This window comes from Symphalangus syndactylus, chromosome 6 (assembly GCF_028878055.3).
Source record: "Symphalangus syndactylus isolate Jambi chromosome 6, NHGRI_mSymSyn1-v2.1_pri, whole genome shotgun sequence".
NCBI classification, from domain to species: domain Eukaryota; kingdom Metazoa; phylum Chordata; class Mammalia; order Primates; family Hylobatidae; genus Symphalangus; species Symphalangus syndactylus.
Genome location: NC_072428.2, coordinates 80,727,737 through 80,749,066, shown reverse-complemented (window position 1 = coordinate 80,749,066; position 21,330 = coordinate 80,727,737). Strand labels below are relative to the sequence as shown.

General features: G+C 40.3%; 1 protein-coding gene across 1 annotated transcript; it reads right to left on the bottom strand.

Annotated features, from left to right (window-relative positions):
* Positions 1-1,198: 1,198 nt before the first annotated feature.
* On the bottom strand, positions 1,199-21,312 carry C6H11orf97 (chromosome 6 C11orf97 homolog). The gene is given in 5 exon segments (XM_055283306.2): positions 1,199-1,429; positions 5,101-5,226; positions 16,046-16,099; positions 16,102-16,149; positions 21,021-21,312. Coding segments are annotated over 5 exon segments (378 nt in total). The 5' UTR covers positions 21,166-21,312; the 3' UTR covers positions 1,199-1,424.
* Between the last annotated feature and the right edge of the window lie 18 nt (positions 21,313-21,330).

Below are 21,330 nucleotides of genomic sequence, written 5' to 3'. Positions count from 1 at the left end.
TCTTGACTCAAGATTATTGACTGTTTCATAGTGCAAATATTTTTAAGTAGGGAAGGGACATACTCAGTCAACAAATCTGTTGACTAGATTTGTTACATTAGAAACAATTATGAACTTAGGAACAGGGAACTGAAGGAAGTTTTATGAGCTGAGTCTAGAGAGGAAAGAGAATGAAAAGTGTATAGCCAGAATACTAGAAAAAAATAACTTTGTAAGGGGTAGGGGCTGGGAATGTAAACAAATCACAGCAGTTACGTATAAAATGAAAAATACGAAAAACCCAAATATTAAAAAAAAGAGTAATAAGTAAATAAGTTCAGAACAAATATATAAAGAATTTATGTAATTATTTAACATGATATTTTAATGAATGGGACATTACGTAATTCAATAGTTCTTTCTGGAAATGGAATTACAGATGAGTTTTTTTCCTTTACATATCTTCATTTTTCAATTTTTCTATATTGCACATATATTACTTTGACAAATGGTGGAAAGGGAAGGAGTTTTTTTCTTCTTTTTAACTTGGCAGTATTATTTAAATACTTTTTTTTTCTTTTTGAGACAATGTCTCACTCTTTCACTCAGGCTGGAGTGCAGTGGTGTGATCTTGGCTCACTGCAACCTCCGCCTGCTGGGTTCAAGCGATTCTCCTGCCTCAGCCTCCCAAGTAGCTGGGATTACAAGAGTGTGCCACCATGCCTGGCTAAGTTTTGTATTTTTAGTAGAGATAGGGTTTCACCATTTTGGCCAGGCTGGTCTTGAACTCCTGACCTCAAGTGATCGGCCCGTCTTGGCATTCCAAAGTGCTGGGATTACAGGTGTGAGCCACCGTGCCCAGCCTAAATACTTTTTTTTTTTTTTTTAGATCTTACCATAAATTTCCTGGCTCCTTACTATTTAGTGAACAAGTTCTAGAGAAATGATTAGCTCTACCAAGGTTAGCATAAAAATGTTTGTCTCTGGGTCAAAGACTTTTCTTCTGTCATTTATTTACTCACCATTATCTGTATCTGGATTTAGTTCTGTTTTTTAAAAATGGGCTAACACATTATGCTGTAGTAAAGGGTTAAGGTTTATAATGTTTGCCTTGAAGTAAATACTCGGTAAACATGCCTTTGCTTCATCATTGTTTCACATATTTAATAAAATAACTTGAATTAGAAGCCAAATGAATTATAACTGTGACAACTAAAAATAAGTATAATATTTTCCTTTATTGCTTTCAGGTACGTAGTGAACATTACCAATAGTCTTTCATTACTTTGGATTAATTTATAGATAGGTATTAATACCAATAATAGCAATTATAGGCTATCATTTTTTTGCACACATCTTAAATCCTGAAACAAGCTTGAGTTTCTTTTCTGTTCTTCAGACATCAGCAGAAAGAGGTTCCTTCTTAATGGAAAATCTAATTCATCTTATCCTAGAGTTAAAAAAAAAGTGAAAAAATAAGTGTTTTACTTCGGGGAGATGCTCTTTAATCTCACCCATTTTAATCTAAATTTGACTTAATGTTCCCATTTGGTTGAGCAGAATGTACGAGCCACACCCATGTCATCCCAGTAACCAGAAAAGCCACTACTCAGTCTTCCAAACCCTCACGACTGAAGCATAGTTTCCAGACAAGCAGCATCAGCATCACCTGGGACCTGGATGGAAATGCAGAATCTCAGACCCCACCCCAGACCTATGGTATCAGAGTCTGAATTTTATTGAGATACTATGTGATTTGTAGGCACATTCAAGCTTAGCACCAGACTAGACAATGCTTTTTTTTTTTTTTTTTTTGGCTTGTTTTGTGGCACAAAATAAGAAGGAAACGATAAAAGGTTTTTTGTCATCAACCATTACCATTTGTTTGTTTGTTTGTTTGAAACACAGTCTTGCTCTGTCACCCAGGCTAGAGTGAAGTGGCGCAATCTTGGGTTGCTGCAACCCCTGCCCCCCAGGTTCAAGCGATTCTCGTTCTTCAGCCTCCTGAGTAGTTGGGACTAGAAGCGTGCGTCATCCCGCCTGCTAATTTTTGTATTTTTAGTAGAGACGGGGTTTCGCCGTGTTGACCAGGCTGGTCTTGAACTCCTGGCCTCAAGTGATCTGCCTGCCTCGGCCTCCCAGAGTGCTGGGATTGATAAAAGTAAATGAATAAAACCTCTTAGTGTGATGAAAGCAGTAGATGCTTCACAGTCTCTCATGGAAACATGCTTTAGAACTATAGTTGGATGATGATAATTCTAAATTTAAACTTTAAATGATGTGTATTATATGTTGGAAGAGTCCCAACTACCATGATCACATTGTTCATGAGAAAGAGAGAAGAAAAGCACAAGTGAATTGTTTAAATTGATAGCGGGATTTGACTGAAGTATCTAACTGAAGCATATTTTATGGGAGAACTTCCTGGAAAACTCATTGTAAGCCACAGAAGACCTCTCTTTGAAAGTGTTAGTTCCAAGACGTATTTAAAATATATGCAACGTTTCAAGATTCACACACTGAAGAGAGTAGGTTGCATTGCATTTCCCTCTATTGTTTGCATTTGGTTTAGTGGTCTCGAGTAGAGAAAACGATATACTTTTGAGGGAGCAGGGGATGTATGTGAGTTAGCAGCAAGAAGATTCTAAACATAAAGAGGCATTTAACATATACTTACTGGTTCATTCATTCATTGGTCATTCTCATGACTAATAGCAATTGAGCACCTACTGTGCCAGGCACTGTGCTAAGTGCCAGATACACAGTGGTGAGTAAAACACAGTCCCTGCCTTCATGGAGCTTGTGATAGTGTATTAATTACTACTGACAATTTTTGAAAATTATCTGTGGATTTTGTTCATCTATGATATTTCTGTGCCTAGCATCTTCCTTTTTTCACTGATAATGAGAAAGGTTTAATTCTTGGTTACCAGTCTGACATATAGATTGATCAATTGTGATTATACAGCAGATAGTAGCAGCTCATATGATATGACAAAAATGCAGCTGGCAACCTAAAGAGATGAAGCTATGTGTCAATAACAGTTACATATTGTAAGATGACCACTGTAAGGGCTTGGCACAAGCTGGAAATAAATGGAGGGCCGAGGGCTACTAGGAATGTAGTGTGGATGAGTAAAAATGAGCGGGAGCCATGAAATGTCTCTTAAATTGTATGGATGAAAGGAATGCAATTATGGTCAAAATGAAACATGCATTTTTTATCATATGTCCCCAATCGATAAATTGGATAATTTATTGGACTTGTATGTCTTTAAATAAAGGAAATTTGTTATTCAATCAGTCTCATAATATGCACACAGAAAACCATTCATCTTTAAAACAAATTATTTAGTGAGTTTTCTTGGAATGATGGAATTACCTACGATAAGTGGAACCTAAGAAATTGAGTGGAAAGTTGAGATAAGTAGCTTCCAATAGGCAAGTGGCCCAGACTTTGGTTGAATCAACCATTACTTCAGGACACTAATATCTTTGTGGATTATGAAGGTAGCTGCCTCCCAGATTCCTAAAACCCTATGTTTCCATATCCCTGGCATTTGTACCTATTTAACCACAACACTACAACTGTTGCTTGTTGCACAGTGATTAGATTCTCTGCCATGATGGCCCAGTAGTCTTGGGCCATAGTCTTGGAACTGAGGGCATAGTCTTGGAAGCCAGATGGACATGGGTTTGTAGTTCTGGCTCCACTACCTGCTAGACATGGGATTGTAGGTAGTAAAGTGTCTCTATGCCTCAGTTTTCTTACCCAGAAAATGGAGATTATAATCCTCAACTCATATGATCATGTGGATTACATAACTACATAAAACACTTGCTGCCATGCCTGGCACATGATAAATGGTGGCTACTACTACTTTATTATCATTAAACCGAAGTCTTCCTAACTGGTTCCTGTTTGCTACATGAATCCCCTTTAATAACACGTTTTGTGTTTGTTTTTTTAACCTCTTGTTTCAGTTTCTTAGTGGCTATATTTTTTCCCTTACTGAGTCCGTATCCCAGAGGCTGCATCCCTGGCCTCCCGGGGACCCTAATGCTATGTGACACTTTTATTGAGCTCTCATCTCACTTCAGGTTCAATAGACATCCTAGCTCGTGGGCACTTGGCTCAGAGATGCAATAGTGTCTAGTGGTTGAAAGCATGGACTTTGAAGACAGGCTGCTTTGGTTCAAATCCCAGCATTTCTACTCTTCTACTTGCTAGCTGAGCGACCCGGGGTAAATTATTTCACCTCCCTGTGCCTGAGTTTCTGCCCATCTTGGCCTCCCAAAGTACTGGGATTACAGGTGTGAGCCACTGCTCCCAGCCTATTATTGTATATATTAAGAATCTAGAATAAGCAATGCTATATAGCATTGCTATTATGATTCTTATCTTGGTTGAGTACCCAAGCTTGAATTTTATCTACTTCTCTCTTTTTACCCAGGGTAATCTCCCAGTTGTAGGTCTATTTTGAGGACTTATGTACCCAGCTCCATGTCCCTAGATTATCTGGACACTGTGCTTCCATATGAAGACCTCTGTCTTCCCCACATCCTGCTACAAATGTTCCTGGCAGACACTGGCTATGACAGTGAGCAATGAGTAATATTTTGTTCCAAAGTTTATGTCTGCTAAGGAACAACAGTATCCTGGGCCCAGTCTGGTGGCCTCATTCCTGGAATAGGGTGAAACTAAGAGAGCCAAGCAAAGTGGCTGCCATGTTCTTCCTTCATTCCCTCATTTCCCTTTCCTCATTTCCACTGGGAAACAAAGATCCTCTATCTAGAAGAAAAGACAGTGCAGGATTCCTCTTCACAGGCTGACTGTGTGCTAGAAAGTCTTGTGTAGATAGAAAGTAAAGAAAAAAGTCATGAGTGTAACTCAGAGGATGAACTTCTGTTGTATCCATGGGGGTAAATTGGTTAGATGAATTGTTACGGTTTGAGTTCTATAATGACATAATATGGCCAAACTAAAAGCAACCCAAGAGAAACAAGTCAAAGGAAGGTTGAATTTTGATTGAGATCTTTAAACAGAGCATATACCACTGGTTTGTAAACCGTAAAGCCCCTCAGGGGCTTCAGTGGAAGTCAAGGACATCAGGGACTTACTTCTGAGTCCTCCGTGCCTGGAGTAGTACTTGGCTTGTGACAATAAACTGTTTCTGCTCGGCAGTCCTGGCTTCCAGCCTCCCACGGGCAGATTCCTTTTAATGCTCCAAATCCCTTCCAGGGCCATTGTCAATATTTTTTAAAGCAAGAAAATAATTATTAGCATATTCTCTTTTTAGCACAGTGTTTTAAAAGTATTTAATTGCTGATTTTTTTGTTTATTTGGGTGGGGGTTTATTTGGTTTGACTAATCAAACCACCCAAATCTTTATCATATGTTTAATCTTTTATTCCATTTCATTTATTCAACTATTCTCTATGCAATTAAACCTCTACAGTGCTCTTAGATAATTTAACTTGCCCCTAAATAAATAGATGAATAGAAACATACATAACAAAACAGAGAAGGATCAGGAATAAATAACAGTTAATAAATAGAATTCATTTAGTCAACTTTATCTGACTCTGATTTAATTCCTACAGTAAGAGAAAATATTTCCAAAGATAATAGGACCAAAAATCACTACATTAATTCATCCAATAGTTAATTCATCCAATAGATCCAAGACTCCTCTAAAAGCCACAGACTAGATGCTGTTTAATCTCCCCTTGAAAAAGAGCAGCAATAAACTCATTGGATCCTACATTTGAAAAATCATTGCAAAATACCTGGAAAGTGATGTTTGCCCGTTGATAATTATAGGTCTTGGGTCCTGGTACCTTTCAATAAGGTTTAGCAAAGATTTGCACTTGGTTATCCTCCATATCCTAAAATCACCTGGTTAGGTTTTGAGACTCAGCAAACAAGATTGTGGTGAATGTCTACTGTGTAGAAAACCCCAACTCAACTCTAATAAGTTGGTGAATTTGGGTGAGTTGCCATAAGTTGTTTTTCCCATTTCTAATGCTGCAAATATTAATACCAAATATTCTCCACAGATCCAAGGCTGCCCACTGGCATCCTCACTGATATTTGATCCCTCTCTAAAGGATTCCATAGCAAGTAATTACTGGCAGCATAGTCTCTGGGTTCAGAGGAGATCTGGGTTTTGATCTTAGTTCTACCATATATCAGTTACATGATTTTGACCAAGTTATTTAACCCACTATGTCTTAATTTCCTCATTTTTGAAATAGGGATAATAATATCTACTTGAAGGATTATTGTAGGATTTAGATGAGATGGCTGTAAAGTGCTTTGTACTCAATAAATAATAGCTATTTTTGTACAGGGAGAATGATTTTACTATCCAAGCATGGACTAAGATTCCGTGACCGGAGGTACAGTCATTGAGCTGACTTGCCAAGCTGAATGTCAATACTCGCCTCTCCTTTCCCACTCCTGAGTGGAGTAGCTGAAGCTATCTGTCAAGATTAGTTTCTCTCTTCTTCAAAGACCTTCAAGGAAGATTGCACAATCTCCTTCTGTTTAAGACCTTACAAAATTTAAGCTGTTCCTTCTATCTAACCTAAATCTTCCCCTGCCATTCAAGCCAGTTTCCTCTTCTATCCTGTTCAGAGATAGAAAAGGGCTGCTCCCCATCCTCTGGATAATAAACTCTCAAATTTAGGAGCCTATGACATTTATTCAATACCCCCAGTGCATGATACCCTGTGAGAGACCAGGGAAGTCGATTTGAACTTGTGGTTGATACTTTGTGAAGATCCAGTACGTGGAAAGCAGTATAAAATCAGGAAGCAGAACCGTGCAGAAAAATCACATCAAATTAGATGGAAGAATTGTACTAAATGAAGTGTGCTCTTTCAGATGCAATCACAAGAATGTCATAGAGAAAAACACCTGAAATATAAATGCAGATGCCCAGAAATGCATTAGAAACTCTCAAAGCAAAATATGGTTATGCATAAATATTTACTATATTCAGGGATAATCGTTGTGGGAAAAAAAAATAGCCCTCCATACATGTGAAGTGATGTTTGGGTGAAGAAGTTACAGAAGGTGATATATTTGACTGGATAAAAGGGGATCTAGAAAAAAGCATGGATGCTCTCTGAGGCAGCTGCTTCTTTTAAGAGAAACTTAACTCCCTCAGCTCAGGGCATGTGCATTCCAGAAGGAGGAAGGCAGACAAAGTGGGCACGGAGCCAGAAAGACTTCAAGTGTTGACTCCTCTCAACTGAAAAAGAAAAGGGCAGCAGGCACAAGGGGAGAAGCTAGAAGAAAAGAATCAAATCTGTTCTTGAGGCTCAGAATCTTCTAGAGATTCCTCTTCTCTCTTCCCTTCTCATATCTCCAACACCTTCTACTCAGAAACCTTTATACGTGTATTTTTATACTGAATTTTAAAATGACTAAACCATGCCTTTATGCCCAAAATTTTAGCCCGTAGGAAATTTGGCCTAGTCTTATAGGGAAGGTAAGCTCTTCCCTAGTCTTATAGGGAAGGCAAGCTCACACCTTAAAAATATTTTAGTTCCTTTCAGCTCTCTTTGGATTGTAAATAATGAACATTGGAGCTTGAAAAGCCAGTTTAGAGCCATATCGTCTGTACTTCTCTTGTGCAAGCAAGGTCAGAGTTTGACTAGAGAAAGAAAAATATAAGTAATTTTAATTTATGTCTGTTGACTCCTAGGCTCTGTAATTGTCTTGACATGCCTTGGGTGTCTAGTAAATTCCTCCTATATTTTGGGTGCAGAAAACATTTTAATTGAATGAAATAATGAATAACTGGTGTCTAGTAAATTCCTCCTATATTGTAGGTACAGAAAACATTTTAATTGAATGAAATAATGAAATATATCCACATTTGCTTGGCAACATTTTGCACTTTCTAAGCTTGTACTTAAGTAGTAAATAAACTGGATTTAAAATTAAGTTTCCATGTATTAACGCACATGTAGACACTCATTAATGTATCTGGCAATACACTTCTGAAATTCACTGGAAAAGGAAGTGTTGTGTAAGGGGGAAATTAATAAGTTTAGTAATCAAATTTTTCATGACTACTATAACCTCTGTAGGTTTTAGCCAGAAAAATACAAAAGCCCTTGCAACTTGAAAACATTAAATTAATACATCACTTTATTTCTGCAAAGTCCTTTATAGAATAGAAATGCAGAAATAGTTTTAAAATAAACAATACAATAAATGCACTAGTTCCATAATGAATGTCTCATAAGCCTATATTTTTCTTTTCTTTCTTTTTTTTTTTCTTTTTTTCTTGAGACGGAGTCTTGCTCCGTCGTCCAAGCTGAAGTGCAGTGGTGAGATCTCGGCTCACTGCAACATTCGCCTCCTGGGTTCAAGCAATTCTCCTGCCTCAGCCTCGAGAGTAGCTGGGGCTACAGGCACACACTACCATGCCTGGCTAATTTTTGTATTTTTAATAGAGACGAGGTTTCACCATGTTGCCTGGGCTGGTTTTGAACTCCTGACCTCATGTGATCGGCCCGCCTTCACCTCCCAAAGTGTTGGGATTACAGGCATGAGCTACTGAGCTCAGCCGATTCTACATTTTTCTTTTGGAAAAGTTGTAAAGAAAGGAAAATCTTCAGGACATCACTGAGAATACATGAATGATGGACATTAGCTAAATTCTTCCTTATCCAGAAAGTTCTGTAAGTTGCCCACATTCCATTTTATCTGATTAAAAGATCTGATGAGAAAACAACACTCCTTTTTTTTTTTTTTTTTCAGGATGAGGTTAACCTTTTCAAGTAGACACAGGTTCTTTGCCCTTATCTGATAGGAATGTGGAAAGCCTCTGAAACCTGTTTTTACCTCAAATTTGAACCTGGAGGCTAAACTGAAACTGAATCTACAGAAAACTAGCAACATTTCTTTTTTTAAACTGAACAGAACACTATTTGCTACTAAATCAATTTCAAATTTCTGTTCCTCTCTGAAGGCATAATCTTATGTTTTAAAGAGAGATAGAAGAACCCAATGGCTAAGAGCAACAACATCAGCTTCTGACAAACCTGCATCCAGGTATCAGTGTGACATTGGACAAGTCACTGCATCCCCCTGAGCCTCAGCTTCAAGTTCTTCAAAATGTGAATTAAAAGAGCATATATCTCACTGGGTTATTGCAAGAATTAAAAGAGATTATTTGCAAAAAATTTATCACGTGCAGAAGAAACTCTGCAAATGATAACCATTATTACTATTATTATCACCATAATTCCCAACATCAACATCATCATATAAAAAGACATCCCTGCCTCTCAACCCAGCATCCAGTGCTTCTAACTCAGCCCATGTATCAACACATCAGGAGCCTACAAGGAATCAAAAGTCCACAGAAGGGAGGACAAGAGGCCTGTCAGCCCATTATTTCTATTGTCACTGATGGCATTCCCTAGACCCAAGTATAGAGTGCAAAGTAACAACCAAATGAGACACCTTGTCCATTTCAGTGTCTTCACAGCCCTTATTAAGTGTAGTCACAATATGACCATAAAAACAAGTAGGACAGTTCAGATAAGAGCCCCAGTCTGAACAACTCTTTCTCCTGAGTCCCGCTAGCTATGCGACCAACAGTATCCCAAAAGAAATATAATGTTCATTCTATTCAACATCCATAAAACTCAACTTCTGAATCTTTTGATTTTTTACCAATTTCATTCAACCAAAGGAGAAGAGAAAAAGCACAGAAATGACCCCACAGCTTCTGGGTACTTCCATAATTGTCACTGTCAACTCATTCGAAAATAAAACGTGCTATAATTTAAGTTGTTTACCTCCAGGACAGATCGCCCTCTTAATAGACTCTTCAATAAGTTCATCTATGCTTTGCTACATAGCCCAGTATTGCAGTATTTTATCTATGGTTAAGGAAAATCCAGTCTGGACTCTTACTGAAATCTCACCTTCAATAATCAATTACTTTGTTGTGAGAGTATGTGGAGTTGGTTGTCTTAAAATTCAAACAAACCCAGCTAATTCATACATAGCTACAAATATGCTTAGATCCATGTATATATGTTGGGGTCCCTAGAATTTAGACAGGCTTGGGAATATCTACAAAACAGTATGTAGCATTCATCCAAAGTCACAAATTCAAATATATATAGGAAGAGGCCAGGCAGGTAATATAGGTAAAGCTGGCTAGGGGTAAGAAATAATTGGTTTTCCCAGTCTTTCTCTTTTTTACTACTTTTGATGGAGGCATCATACAAGAAAAACAATTTTTTGTATTTCTACAATGAGAAGAAAAAACCTGCAGTGGGCACGTGAACATACATAACTTGTGATGTTTCCCACTGGAGTGAGGAACTTGGTGTAGGATGCTGAACAGTGGAGTGGGCAGGTCAGCATGGGGCATTGTAACCCAACCCCAGCCACTGTTGCTAATTCAAATGGTGCTTTGGTGGTGTCAAATCAACCTTTATCCTCCCTGCTCCATCCCCGCTCAAGAAAATCTAGACATCTAGATTTGTATATAAAATTTCTAATTTTAAAATTGGTAGTAAAGTGTCTCTATGCCTCAGTTTTCTTACCCAGAAAATGGAGATTATAATCCTCAACTCATATGATCATGTGGATTACATAACTATATAAAACACTTGCTGCCATGCCTGGCACATGATAAATGGTGGCTACTACTACTTTATTATCATTAAACTGAAGTCTTCCTAACTGGTTCCTGTTTGCTACATGAATCCCCTTTAGTAACACGTTTTGTGTTTGTTTTTTTAACCTCTTGTTTCAGTTTCTTAGTGGCTGTATTTTTTCCCTTACTGAGTCCGTATCCCAGAGGCTGCATCCCTGGCCTCCTGGGGACCCTACTCCTATGTGACACTTTTATGTCACATAGGACATAAAATATTGACAACTGGTTCAGATATTTAAAAAATATACTGCAGGGAAAATAAATATGTCTGCAAGGTGAACCTGGCATATGGGTCAACATTTTGGGATCTTGAGCCAAACTAAGGTATCCCTCACAGTCTAATTAGATGTGGAACATGGTGGTCTGGTGTGGAGACAGAGGATGGCTCTCTGGTTTTGCATTTGGACCTTAGGCCATGCCATTCATTGAGATGGGTGATATAGGGGAAGCAGCAAGTCGGGGAGAGGTGTGAATTGTTTTGTTTGTTTGTTTGTTTGTTTTGAGATGGAGTCTCACTCTGTTGCCCAGGCTGGAGTGCAATGGCGGATCTCAGCTCACTGCAAGCTCCACCTCCTGGGTTCACGCCATTCTCCTGCCTCAGTCTCCCGAGTAGCTGGCACTACAGGCACCCGCCACCACACCCGGCTAATTTTTTTTTATATGTTTAGTAGAGACGAGGTTTCACCATGTTAGCCAGGATGGTCTCGCTCTCCTGACCTCGTGATATGCCCATCTCAGCCTCCCAAAGTGCTGGGATTACAGGTGTGAGACACCATGCCCAGCCCAGAGGTGTGAGTTTTGTTTTGGACGTGTTGGGCCTGAGTTATCTTATGACTTATGGGACATCCAGGAAAAGAAGTTTAGCCTGCAGAGACACATTTCGGAGGTATCCTAGAGAGGCCGTAGTGAAAAGTATGAGAAAATCTCAGGAAAGCTAATGGAACAAGATTACAAAGACCGTGGGAAACACTCCGATAAACATCAAGATTCGGAGAATGTAGTGAATAAAAAGAGTGCTTAACAGAGGATGAGAAAGAAGTAGAGGGCGAACCAGGACAGTTAAGTATCATGGAATTTGAGAAAGGAACAAAGTTGAAGGAGAGAGCCATCGACTATGTCAAATGTTGCAGAAAGCTCAAGCCACCTAGAGGCAGAACAGTATCCACTGCATTTAGCCATAACGTGTCACCAGAGACACCATAGTGAGTAGAAAGTCAGTGGGATTGGGGGTCAGATCTGAATTTGGATCTGGTTCTGCTACTTAATGCATAACCTTGGGCAAGTTAAAAACCTCTTAGAATCTCAGTTTACTCATCCTAATATAGGGATCAGAATATCAATATCATATAGCTTTGTGAGGATTTGGGGTAAGCAAAATTAAGCCCCTATCCTCAGATAGCTTGTGTTCTAGTGGGAGAGATAGCCAATAAAGAAGTATGTAAAGAAATATGGATGCTCCTCGACTTTCGATGGAGTTACATCCTGAAAAACCTATCATAAGTTGAAAAAAAATTCTAAGTAGTAAATGCATTTCATACACCTAACCTGCCAAACATCACAGCTTGGCCTAGCCTACCTTAAACGTGCTCAGAACACTTACGTTAGAATGGCTAACTAGAAGCTGCGGCTCATGGCCACTGCCCAGCATTGCAAAGGAGAATCATAAGGCATATTGCTAGCCCAGGAAAACAGCAACATTCAAAATTTGAAGTAGGGTTCCTACTGACATGTATCACTTTCACACCATCACATTGAAAAATCATAAGTTGAACCACGATAAGTTGGGGACTGTCTGCATAAAATTTCAGGTAGCAATAGAAAACAGGAGAAAGAAGAAAGCAGTATAGGGATTAGAAGGTGACCTGGAGGACAATTTCTATTTTGACCTGGCAGAGCGGAAAGGCCTCTCTGAGAAGATGGCATATGCAGTTGAAGCCTGAATGAAGAGAGAGGAAGATATCTGAATGTCTGGGTGACCTTTAAATGTCCTGAGGGGTGAAAATGGATTTGGCACGTTCCAGAATGTCAAGAAAGCCTGTGTGGTTAAAGTGGAGTGGGAAAGTGTAGGAGATGAGATCGGAGAGGTGAGCTGGCCATAGGAGCATGAAATCTAGTCTCAGAATAATAAAAAGCCATCAGACAGCTTTAAGCATGGAGGTGACATGTAATGATTTATGTTTGTAAACGATCCCTCTGGTTTCAGTGCAGAGAATTAACAGTAGCAGGGGCAGTAGCAGAGGCTGTTGTAGGATGCTATTGCCAGGCCTGCAAAAGGTGACAGGGGCTTGGCAACGGTGCTGATGGGGGATTTAGGATATACACTGAATTAAACAGGATTGGCTGATAGACTGGATGTGGAGTTTGAGGACTTGACTTCTAGGTGTTTGGTGGTACCATCTCATGATATGGGAAAGATCTATGGGTTTTTTAAAAGCCTGGGAATAGAGAATAAGACTTCGGTTCTGGACGTCTCAAGGTTGAGAGGCCTATTCGACATCCAAGTGGAGAATCAAGTAGGTTTTGGGATTTAAGGGGAAAAGTATAGAGTAGAAATAAAAAATGCTGGAGTCATTAGCCCAATAGGGGTAGATCTCCCACGGTGTGAGGGTAGGTAGAGAAAAGAGCCTGTGACTGAGCCCTCTAAATTATACAGGCTAGGAGGAGGGAGAGCCAGCAAAGAAGATGGAGAAAGAATACCTAAAGAGGTAGGAGCAAAACCAGGAAATTGGAGCATTGTGACCTACAGGCCAAGCTAAGAAAGTGTTTTTAGAGGGAAGGAGGAAACAACTACATCAGATGTTACAGAGAGATTGAGTATGTTGGAGGGATCATTGGATTTGACCTTCAAAAGGAAGGCTATTTGCAATCTTGGAAAGAACAGTTTCCCTGGACTCATGGGAACAAACGCCTAATTAGAATAGGTGAAGTAACAAAGGAGAAGTAAAGGGGAGGAGAAAATGGTTAACATGTACTTATCTTTAAAAATAGCAGCTATAGGAACCACACAATTCTCTAAAAGTTTTATGCAGAATTCTGCATGTATGTGACAAGCTGTGTCTTCCAGGAAAAGAAGCCATGGCTGTCATCAGATATATAAAGGAGGGGTCACTGCAAACTGAATTGGAAGCAAAGGTCCAATGGCTGGCCTCTAGGCTCTGAGGCTGGGCTGGAAGAGTGTGGCACCCTCTCTAGATGCTAATTCCCTGTTCTGGCCAATGGTATGTGGCTTCTAGCCATGATATATATTTTTAAAAGAGCAGGATTTCCCATAAGTAGATCATTTTAAAACCCAAATGTATAGAATCTATTCTCAGCATTGAAAGATTTTTCTAGGCTAAAATAGTACCTCTGTGCGACCTCTAGTGGATGTTATTTTAAAAAGCAGCCCAGACAGTCTTCATTTTATATAAAGGATATTTGAAAAGATTGCTTAGGAAAATGAATTTTTATAAACCAAATGATACATCCTATTCACTCAGACTGTCTTACAATCTAATGTATCCAATAAGAATAATACAACATACAGCTAGTGTATAAACTAGCTTTTATGTAGATTTTTAAAACAATGAAGGTAAATCCAGAATATAACAGTATAGACTTAGAAAAAAATGTTAAACACCAGGAAAATAGTACATGTAAGCGGGGTTTCCCAGCTGAAATGCAGTAGGTCATTCCGCATCCATTCATTAAGTTCAAAATAGACTTTAAAACTTCCCTTGAAGATATTATGGGAGCAAATTTCACCATTTTATTGGTCTCTCCTTTTATAAGAATGGGTCATACGAGAAGACCCAAAGGAGTTTCTATGTCTGCTTCAGAAATGTAAAGTGGGGCCGGGTGTGGTGGCTCATGCCTGTAATCCCAGCACATTGGGAGGCCGAGGCGGGCAGATTACGAGGTCAGGAGTTCAAGACCAACCTGACCAACACGGTGAAACCCCATCTCTACTAAAAATACAAAAATTAGCTGGGCCGTGGTGGCGTGTGCCTGTAATCCCAGCTACTCAGGAGGCTGAGGCAGAAGAATCGCTTGAACCCAGGAGGCAGAGGTTGCAGTGAGCAGAGATCGTGTCACTGCACTCCAGCCTGGGTGACAGAGCGAGACTCTGTCCAAAACAAAAAAAAATGTAAAGTGGGCACAACATACATCATGTAATCTGAAATTATGGACTTCTGGGCCTGCAGCCTCTCTCTTAAGAATCCTTTGTGAATTTGGACCTCACTTGCAGGTTGACCAACAATTCTCCACAAATGAAGGAGTTTATGTAATAGTTTTGTTATTTCTTCTAGCAACTGCTGATACCCAAGAGTGTCACAATAAAAAACTGATAATTTGGAGAGCATGAAATATGCATCTAGTAATCGTTGAGAAGGAACCATTAAAATGAAGGGCACCAGCAGTTTCAAATTAACATCTGGGATTCTGGGGATCCTAGAGCATCTCTTTCACACATGAACCATCAATAAGAGCTATCAATGCTCAGATCCTCTATGGGATGAAATCCTTGGATGATCTGACCATGTAAATGACTTAGGTTCTGCTGAGTCAGTGATTTGCAAAGTCGGGTACTGGACCAGCAGCATCAATATCACCTGGGAACTTTGTAGAAATCCAAATTCTTGGGCTCCACTGCAGACGTACTGTGCCAGATATGCTAGGGGTGGGGCTCAGCAATCTGCTTTTAACAAGCTCCCAGGTAATTCTGTTGCAAATCTAAAATTTGGAAACCACTGTTACTTGTCATACCTATATTGATAAAGATTAAAGATAATATTGTGTTTTTCAGGCACTTGGAAAAAATTGTACATGTCATTAAATAGAAATAACTCCACCAAAAAAGTGGGACAGCAAAGTACATAAGTACATATCGATATCTACCTCTTTTTTTTTTTTTTTTTTTTTCTGATATGGAGTCTCGCTCTGTCACCCAGGCTGGAGTACAGTGGCGCAATCTTGGCTTACTGCAAGCTCCACCTCCCGGTTCATGCCATTCTCCTGCCTCAGCCTCCCGAGTAGCTGGGACTACAGGTGCCCGCCACCAATGCCCAGCTAATTTTTTGTGTTTTTAGTAGAGACGGGTTTTCACCGTGTTAGCCAGGATGGTCTCAATCTCCTGACCTCGTGATCCATCCACCTCAGCCTCCCAAAGTGCTGGGATTACAGGCGTAAGCCACCATGCCCAGCCCATTTTTTTTTTTTAGATATGAAGGTTTATTTGGACATAAGCAAATTAATTATAAACTAGTTCAAGAACTTTCCAAAAACTTATTTTTATTTCAATAGTACGGTTTTATAGTAAAATACTCTGTCATCAAGTAGGCAATTTCATATTCATTTCACAAATATACTTCATTTGTCACTGAGATTACCTGCAGCTGGATTTTTAATGTGGCATTCATCTCTCTTAACATAAAGTTCTTCTCCAGTACTTCCTTAATTCTCTTATGTGGCTCACAATATAAAAATTTCTTCCCTGTAAAGGCATTAACAAAATCAATTACTTAGTATAAATTCTGCCCAATCTTCTAGCCATTATAACTACATGATAATAATTTTTTTAAAAGAAGACATGTTATTCTATACAAATATCAGACAATCTGCCCTGAAGGCTCTATCTTGGAAAGATCTCTTCCATGGGAACTTTAGGTTCTTTTGGGACTTCACGTTTTCATGTAATTCCTGAACTTGCAGGGTAAGTTTCAGGTACCTCTTTTAGGTGTTACAAAGAAATAGATAGTTTTCTCATTAGCCTCAAGAAAACTTGCACTCGTTTATTCAATGAACTCTTATTAAAGACCTAGTCTGTGACAGGCATTTGGCTAGGGGCTGAAGACAGAGCAATGAATAAGACAGATGTGTGTATAGAGCTTGCAATCCAGGTACAGAAGAGAGAACAAAATCTCAGTATTTTAAAATCGTCATTTTAAAAGATTGAAACTGAATTGTAGTAGTGAACCACTTATGGACATAGGACTTTTCCCTGGCCTCTAAATCTGGACCTATAGCACATGACTACTACAGTCAAGGACTGAATTGTTTGTTTTAAACACTTTAGCTACATTTCTTCTCAGAAGTAGCTCAGCCCAGCTGTCAGAACTCCAGAGAAACAAAAGAGCTCTGTGCTATTGGGCCTACCCATATCCCCAATCTCTCCTGTCAGCCTCTCTCTCTTGCTCTCTGAGCTCCAGCCACATGGCCCTTCTGTTCATTCCTACCTTTGCACATGCTGTTTTTGCTACCTGAGCTGCCTTTCTCCTGGTTTTGCCTATATAACTTCTCAAATTTTAGGTCTTGGCTTAAACATTAGTGATTTAGGAAAACTTTCCCTTACTCCACAATCTGGAAATGACTTTTTATCATGGCACCCTCCTTTATTCTTTCATTTTACTTATTGCAATGTGGATACAGCTTCATTTTTTATACACAATTATTTGTGTAGCTATTCATTTAATATATATCTTCTTTACCAGATCACAAACCCCATGAGGGCAGGGATGTTGTCTCTTCAGTTCATCAGAGTCTTAGAACAGAGCTTGGCATAATAATAAATGCTTAACAAATGTGTGTTCAGTTAGAACTAAGCACTGATAAATTGGAGCTCTAACTAAAGACTGTGTGCATGTCTGTCAATGCAGTTATACGGTCACTGTGAATGTCAGTGAACTGATAGTTCTAATCTCAGTACCCAAAAGCTCAATTCAAGGAACCAATGAAAACCTAAACAACCAAATACTTTAGTTGTTTATGATTTGATTTTAAACTCATATATATATGGGCAGGTATCTCATCTTTTCCAAACTAATCAATAAACAACACAAGTGAGTCAATTTGACAGGGATGCAGACTGGCACAAATGAGGCAAGAGACCTGCTGCTTCCAGCAGTGATCCCAGGTCATTCCTGGTCATGAAGACCTAGACACACCCTCAGACATGAAAAAGTTGGAATTACGTACTTTCAGGGTCTCATTCTTGTTTCCCCAAAGTTGGAAGTCATATGAATAAAATATGGGATCAGCATTACTGAAGCCTAACTTTGGTTTAATCTGTTAAATCATGATCTTCAGGCAGAAAAAGGGTTCACAAACTTGGCTAGGAAAAAAACTAAGTCTATAACAGAACAACAGAAAGGAAAAGACCACCTGCTCTCCATTCAGGTCTCCTGACAAATTTTAGCCCTGGTGCTAGGCAAATGTACAGAAGAAGTTGCTAAAGGTGATTTGAAGAATTGTGGTAATTAGGAGAATACTAAGGAGCTAGTAGGGGCAAATATCTCCTGCTCAGGAGAAGAAAGGAAAGGAGGGGAGAGAAGGGGAGGGGAGAGGAGGCAGAACTTTCAGGCAGAAAAAGGTTTCACAAACTTGGCTAGGAAGGAAAGGAGAGGAGAGGAAAGGAAAAAGGGAAGGAAAGGAGAAAGGACAAAAGAAAGGAAAGGGGAAAGGAAAGAGGAAAGGAAAAAGGAAAGAAAAGGAGAAAGGGAAAGGAAAGGAAGGGAAAGCAAATTAAAAAAAGAAAGAAGGAGAGAGAAAGAAAATTCTACAAACTCTACCATAGCAGTTTGATGTTGATCTTTACCAGCATTTTGAGTGGATTGGTCGATAGATGTCTCGTGTATATAGATGATGAGAAGCTGTGATCACTGAGAAGGATGACTAAGAACAGTATTATTCCAGAATTTCTTTTGAAACAATATTATTCCAGGTTTTTTGGGTTTTTTTTGTTGTTATTTTTTGGTTTTTTTTGCTGAGAGCTAGTAACAATTGCATCTTATATATATTATTATTTCTCTTTCTCACAATGACCTATGGGCAAGTATAATTATTCCTGTTTTATAGTTGAGAAAGTAGCTTCCTTAAGTCATAAAACTAAAATCATGAAAATGAGAAGCCACACCTACCTGAGTCTCCCAAGCTCCTAGGGTTATTAAAAATTATTTATAGTTTATTACAACCCATAGTTACAGATCCACCACACTCTACTAATCAGTTCATACCTAGAATACAGGTTTCAGTGATATGATACACTGGAGATTGTTGGAAGAAGTGGCCAGCCAGCCAGGTTAGAGCACTACAAGTGATCTTAAAGGTGACATTGGCCAGGCGCGGTGGCTCACGCCTGTAATCCCAACATTTTGGGAGGCTGAGGTGGGCAGATTACTTGAGGTCAGGAGTCCAAGACCGGCCTGGCCAACATGGTGAAACCCCATCTCTACTAAAAATACAAAAATTAGCCAGGCTTGATGGTGCGTGCCTGTGGTCTCAGCTACCTGGAAGGCTGAGGCCAAAGAATTGCTCGAACCCGGGAAGGGGAGGTTGCGGTGAGCTGAGATCACGCCACCGTACTCTAGCCTGGGCAACAGAGTGAGACTGTCTCAAAAAAAAAAAAAAGGCAAAAATAAAATAAATAAAAAAATAAAGGCGACATTAAGTCTATGAAAGATTTGGTTGGTGCTCAAAGAGCCGCCTTTATATAATTCAAGGATGTATACATGGGAAACAACCACACTTCGTGTTTGAGAGCAGGCCTGTGATTAGGCAATAGAAGCTGTAAAGAGACTGAAGACTTTTCCAATAATTAGAGACATTTGAAAAATTGACTGAGTACTTTGTGCTTGTGCGAACAGCCTGTCTCTACTTAGGCTGAGGCCCTAAAAGGAGGTTCTGAGGGAGGCTGAGGCAGGAACTCTAAATTTTCCCACCCCAACTTTGTGAGCTTGTGAAAGTTTGGACACCTGCCTTAAGTCATTAGTTCTTTCCCTGAAACTTGTGTAATGCCTGGCATGTAGTAAAGACTCAATACATGTTAAATTGATGAGTGAATGTTAATCCCACCTTTTACTCCTAGAGCCACAGGACTAAAGAAACTTAGATACTAGTATCTTTAATGGGGAAGTTTCCTGATAGAATTTGAAGTAGGAGGCCAGGCGTGGTGGCTCATGCCTGTAATCCCAGCACTTTGGGAGGCTGAGGCGAGCGGATCACTCGAGGCCAGGAGTTGAAGACTAGGCTAACCAACATGGCGCAACCCTGTCTCTACTAAAAATGTGAAAACATTAGCTGGGCATGGTGGTGTGTGCCTGTAATCTCAGCTACTCAGGAGGTTGATGCATGAGAATTGCTTGAACCCAGGAGGTTGAGTTGCAGTGAGCCCAGATCATGCCACTGCACTCCAGCCTGGCAACAGAGCTGTCTAAAAATAATAATAATCAAAATAATTTTAAGTAGGAGTAAAGAATCTCCATTGCCCAAGTATACTGAATTTATGTGCTCTAAGCAAGGCCTCGGCATGCTGCTGATAATAATAACAAAAGGAATGACATTTCATAGTCATACTGGAGCTGAGGCCCAGGGAAGGGGCCCCTTTCACCAGGAGGCAGTGGTTCTGTAACTTCTTGATGAGGTCTCTGGGGAGGAGAGTGTGTGATCCACCAAGCACAAGTACGGAGGTGCTTCAGCCCAACCCTCCCTCCTGGGGCCCCCCAGCGCAGACGAACCTTAGAGAACCCCAGTCTGCTCTCCAGAGATGCAATCAAGGAGGTGCTGCAGGAGGGCTGGAAACTACTCTGTGCCTCTGGCTTATTATTCTCACCATCATTCCTTAGCACCTACTGAAGACCTGGGGGTGCAAGAGGCTGTGAAATGTCTGTTAATTCATGAAACGGTATGGGTGAGTAACAACCTGGCTAGGACTCAAATTACAACCACTTCCATTGTGGCTGTGGGCCAGAACTGTCTTTACCTATTTGAATATTGTGTGTTTGGCAGGGCAGAGAGCAAAGAACAGTGCCTTAAAATGTGGCCTATAATTATGAGATTCTAAAAGGATTGGGTAATTGTAGGCTGAGAGTCCAAGAGATGGAAGTTAAAAGTGATTTTAGTATTTCGCCTGCACTGACTGGCTGTGGCAAGTCTCTTTCCTCTGGTCTAGATCTCAATTTCTTCATCTGTAAAATGAAATAACTGGCAAAATGAGCTGCGTGTCCAAGGGTGTATATGCATACATACATACATACATACACATATACGTATACAAATGTGTGTATAAAATGGTATACATATAAATGTATGTGTGTGTTAATTCCTTTCAGAATAACGCCACTACCGATTAAATTGGAGCTGATGCCCAGACCCTGAATTCAGGCAGGCTATCGGGAAGGAGGGCTTGGAAAGATGAACCTATGCTTTCTGCCACAGTGCCATCATCTCTGGCTTTGCCAAAAGCAGCAACTCCACCTCCCCTGCCCCAAATCTTCTCAGCCAGTCCCACTGCGGTTTCCCCCAATTGCTCTGTCACTCGTTCTCCACGCCCCTCCTCCCCGTAGCGTCCGCGGCCGGAGCTGAACTCACACTGCTGGCCGTGCTCTAGGGGGCCGCGGCCGGGCTCCCCACGCGCCCCGCACCCCAGCCCTGCTGGCGGCGGAGGCTGCTCCTCTTCGCGACCCGCCTTGGGCACCACCACTGCGGTCACCACCACCGCCTGTTCGCCTGTCATGCCGCCGCGGTCACCACCACCGCCTCTTCGCCTGTCATGCGGCCGCGGTCTTCTGAGAGCCCCGGGCACGGTTTCCTTTTCAGCTCAGTCGCAGGCAGCCCAGCATGCGAGGCGTCTCGGGTTGCCATAGTGACTGCCGATTCTCCCCGCCCCCAGCCGGCCTTC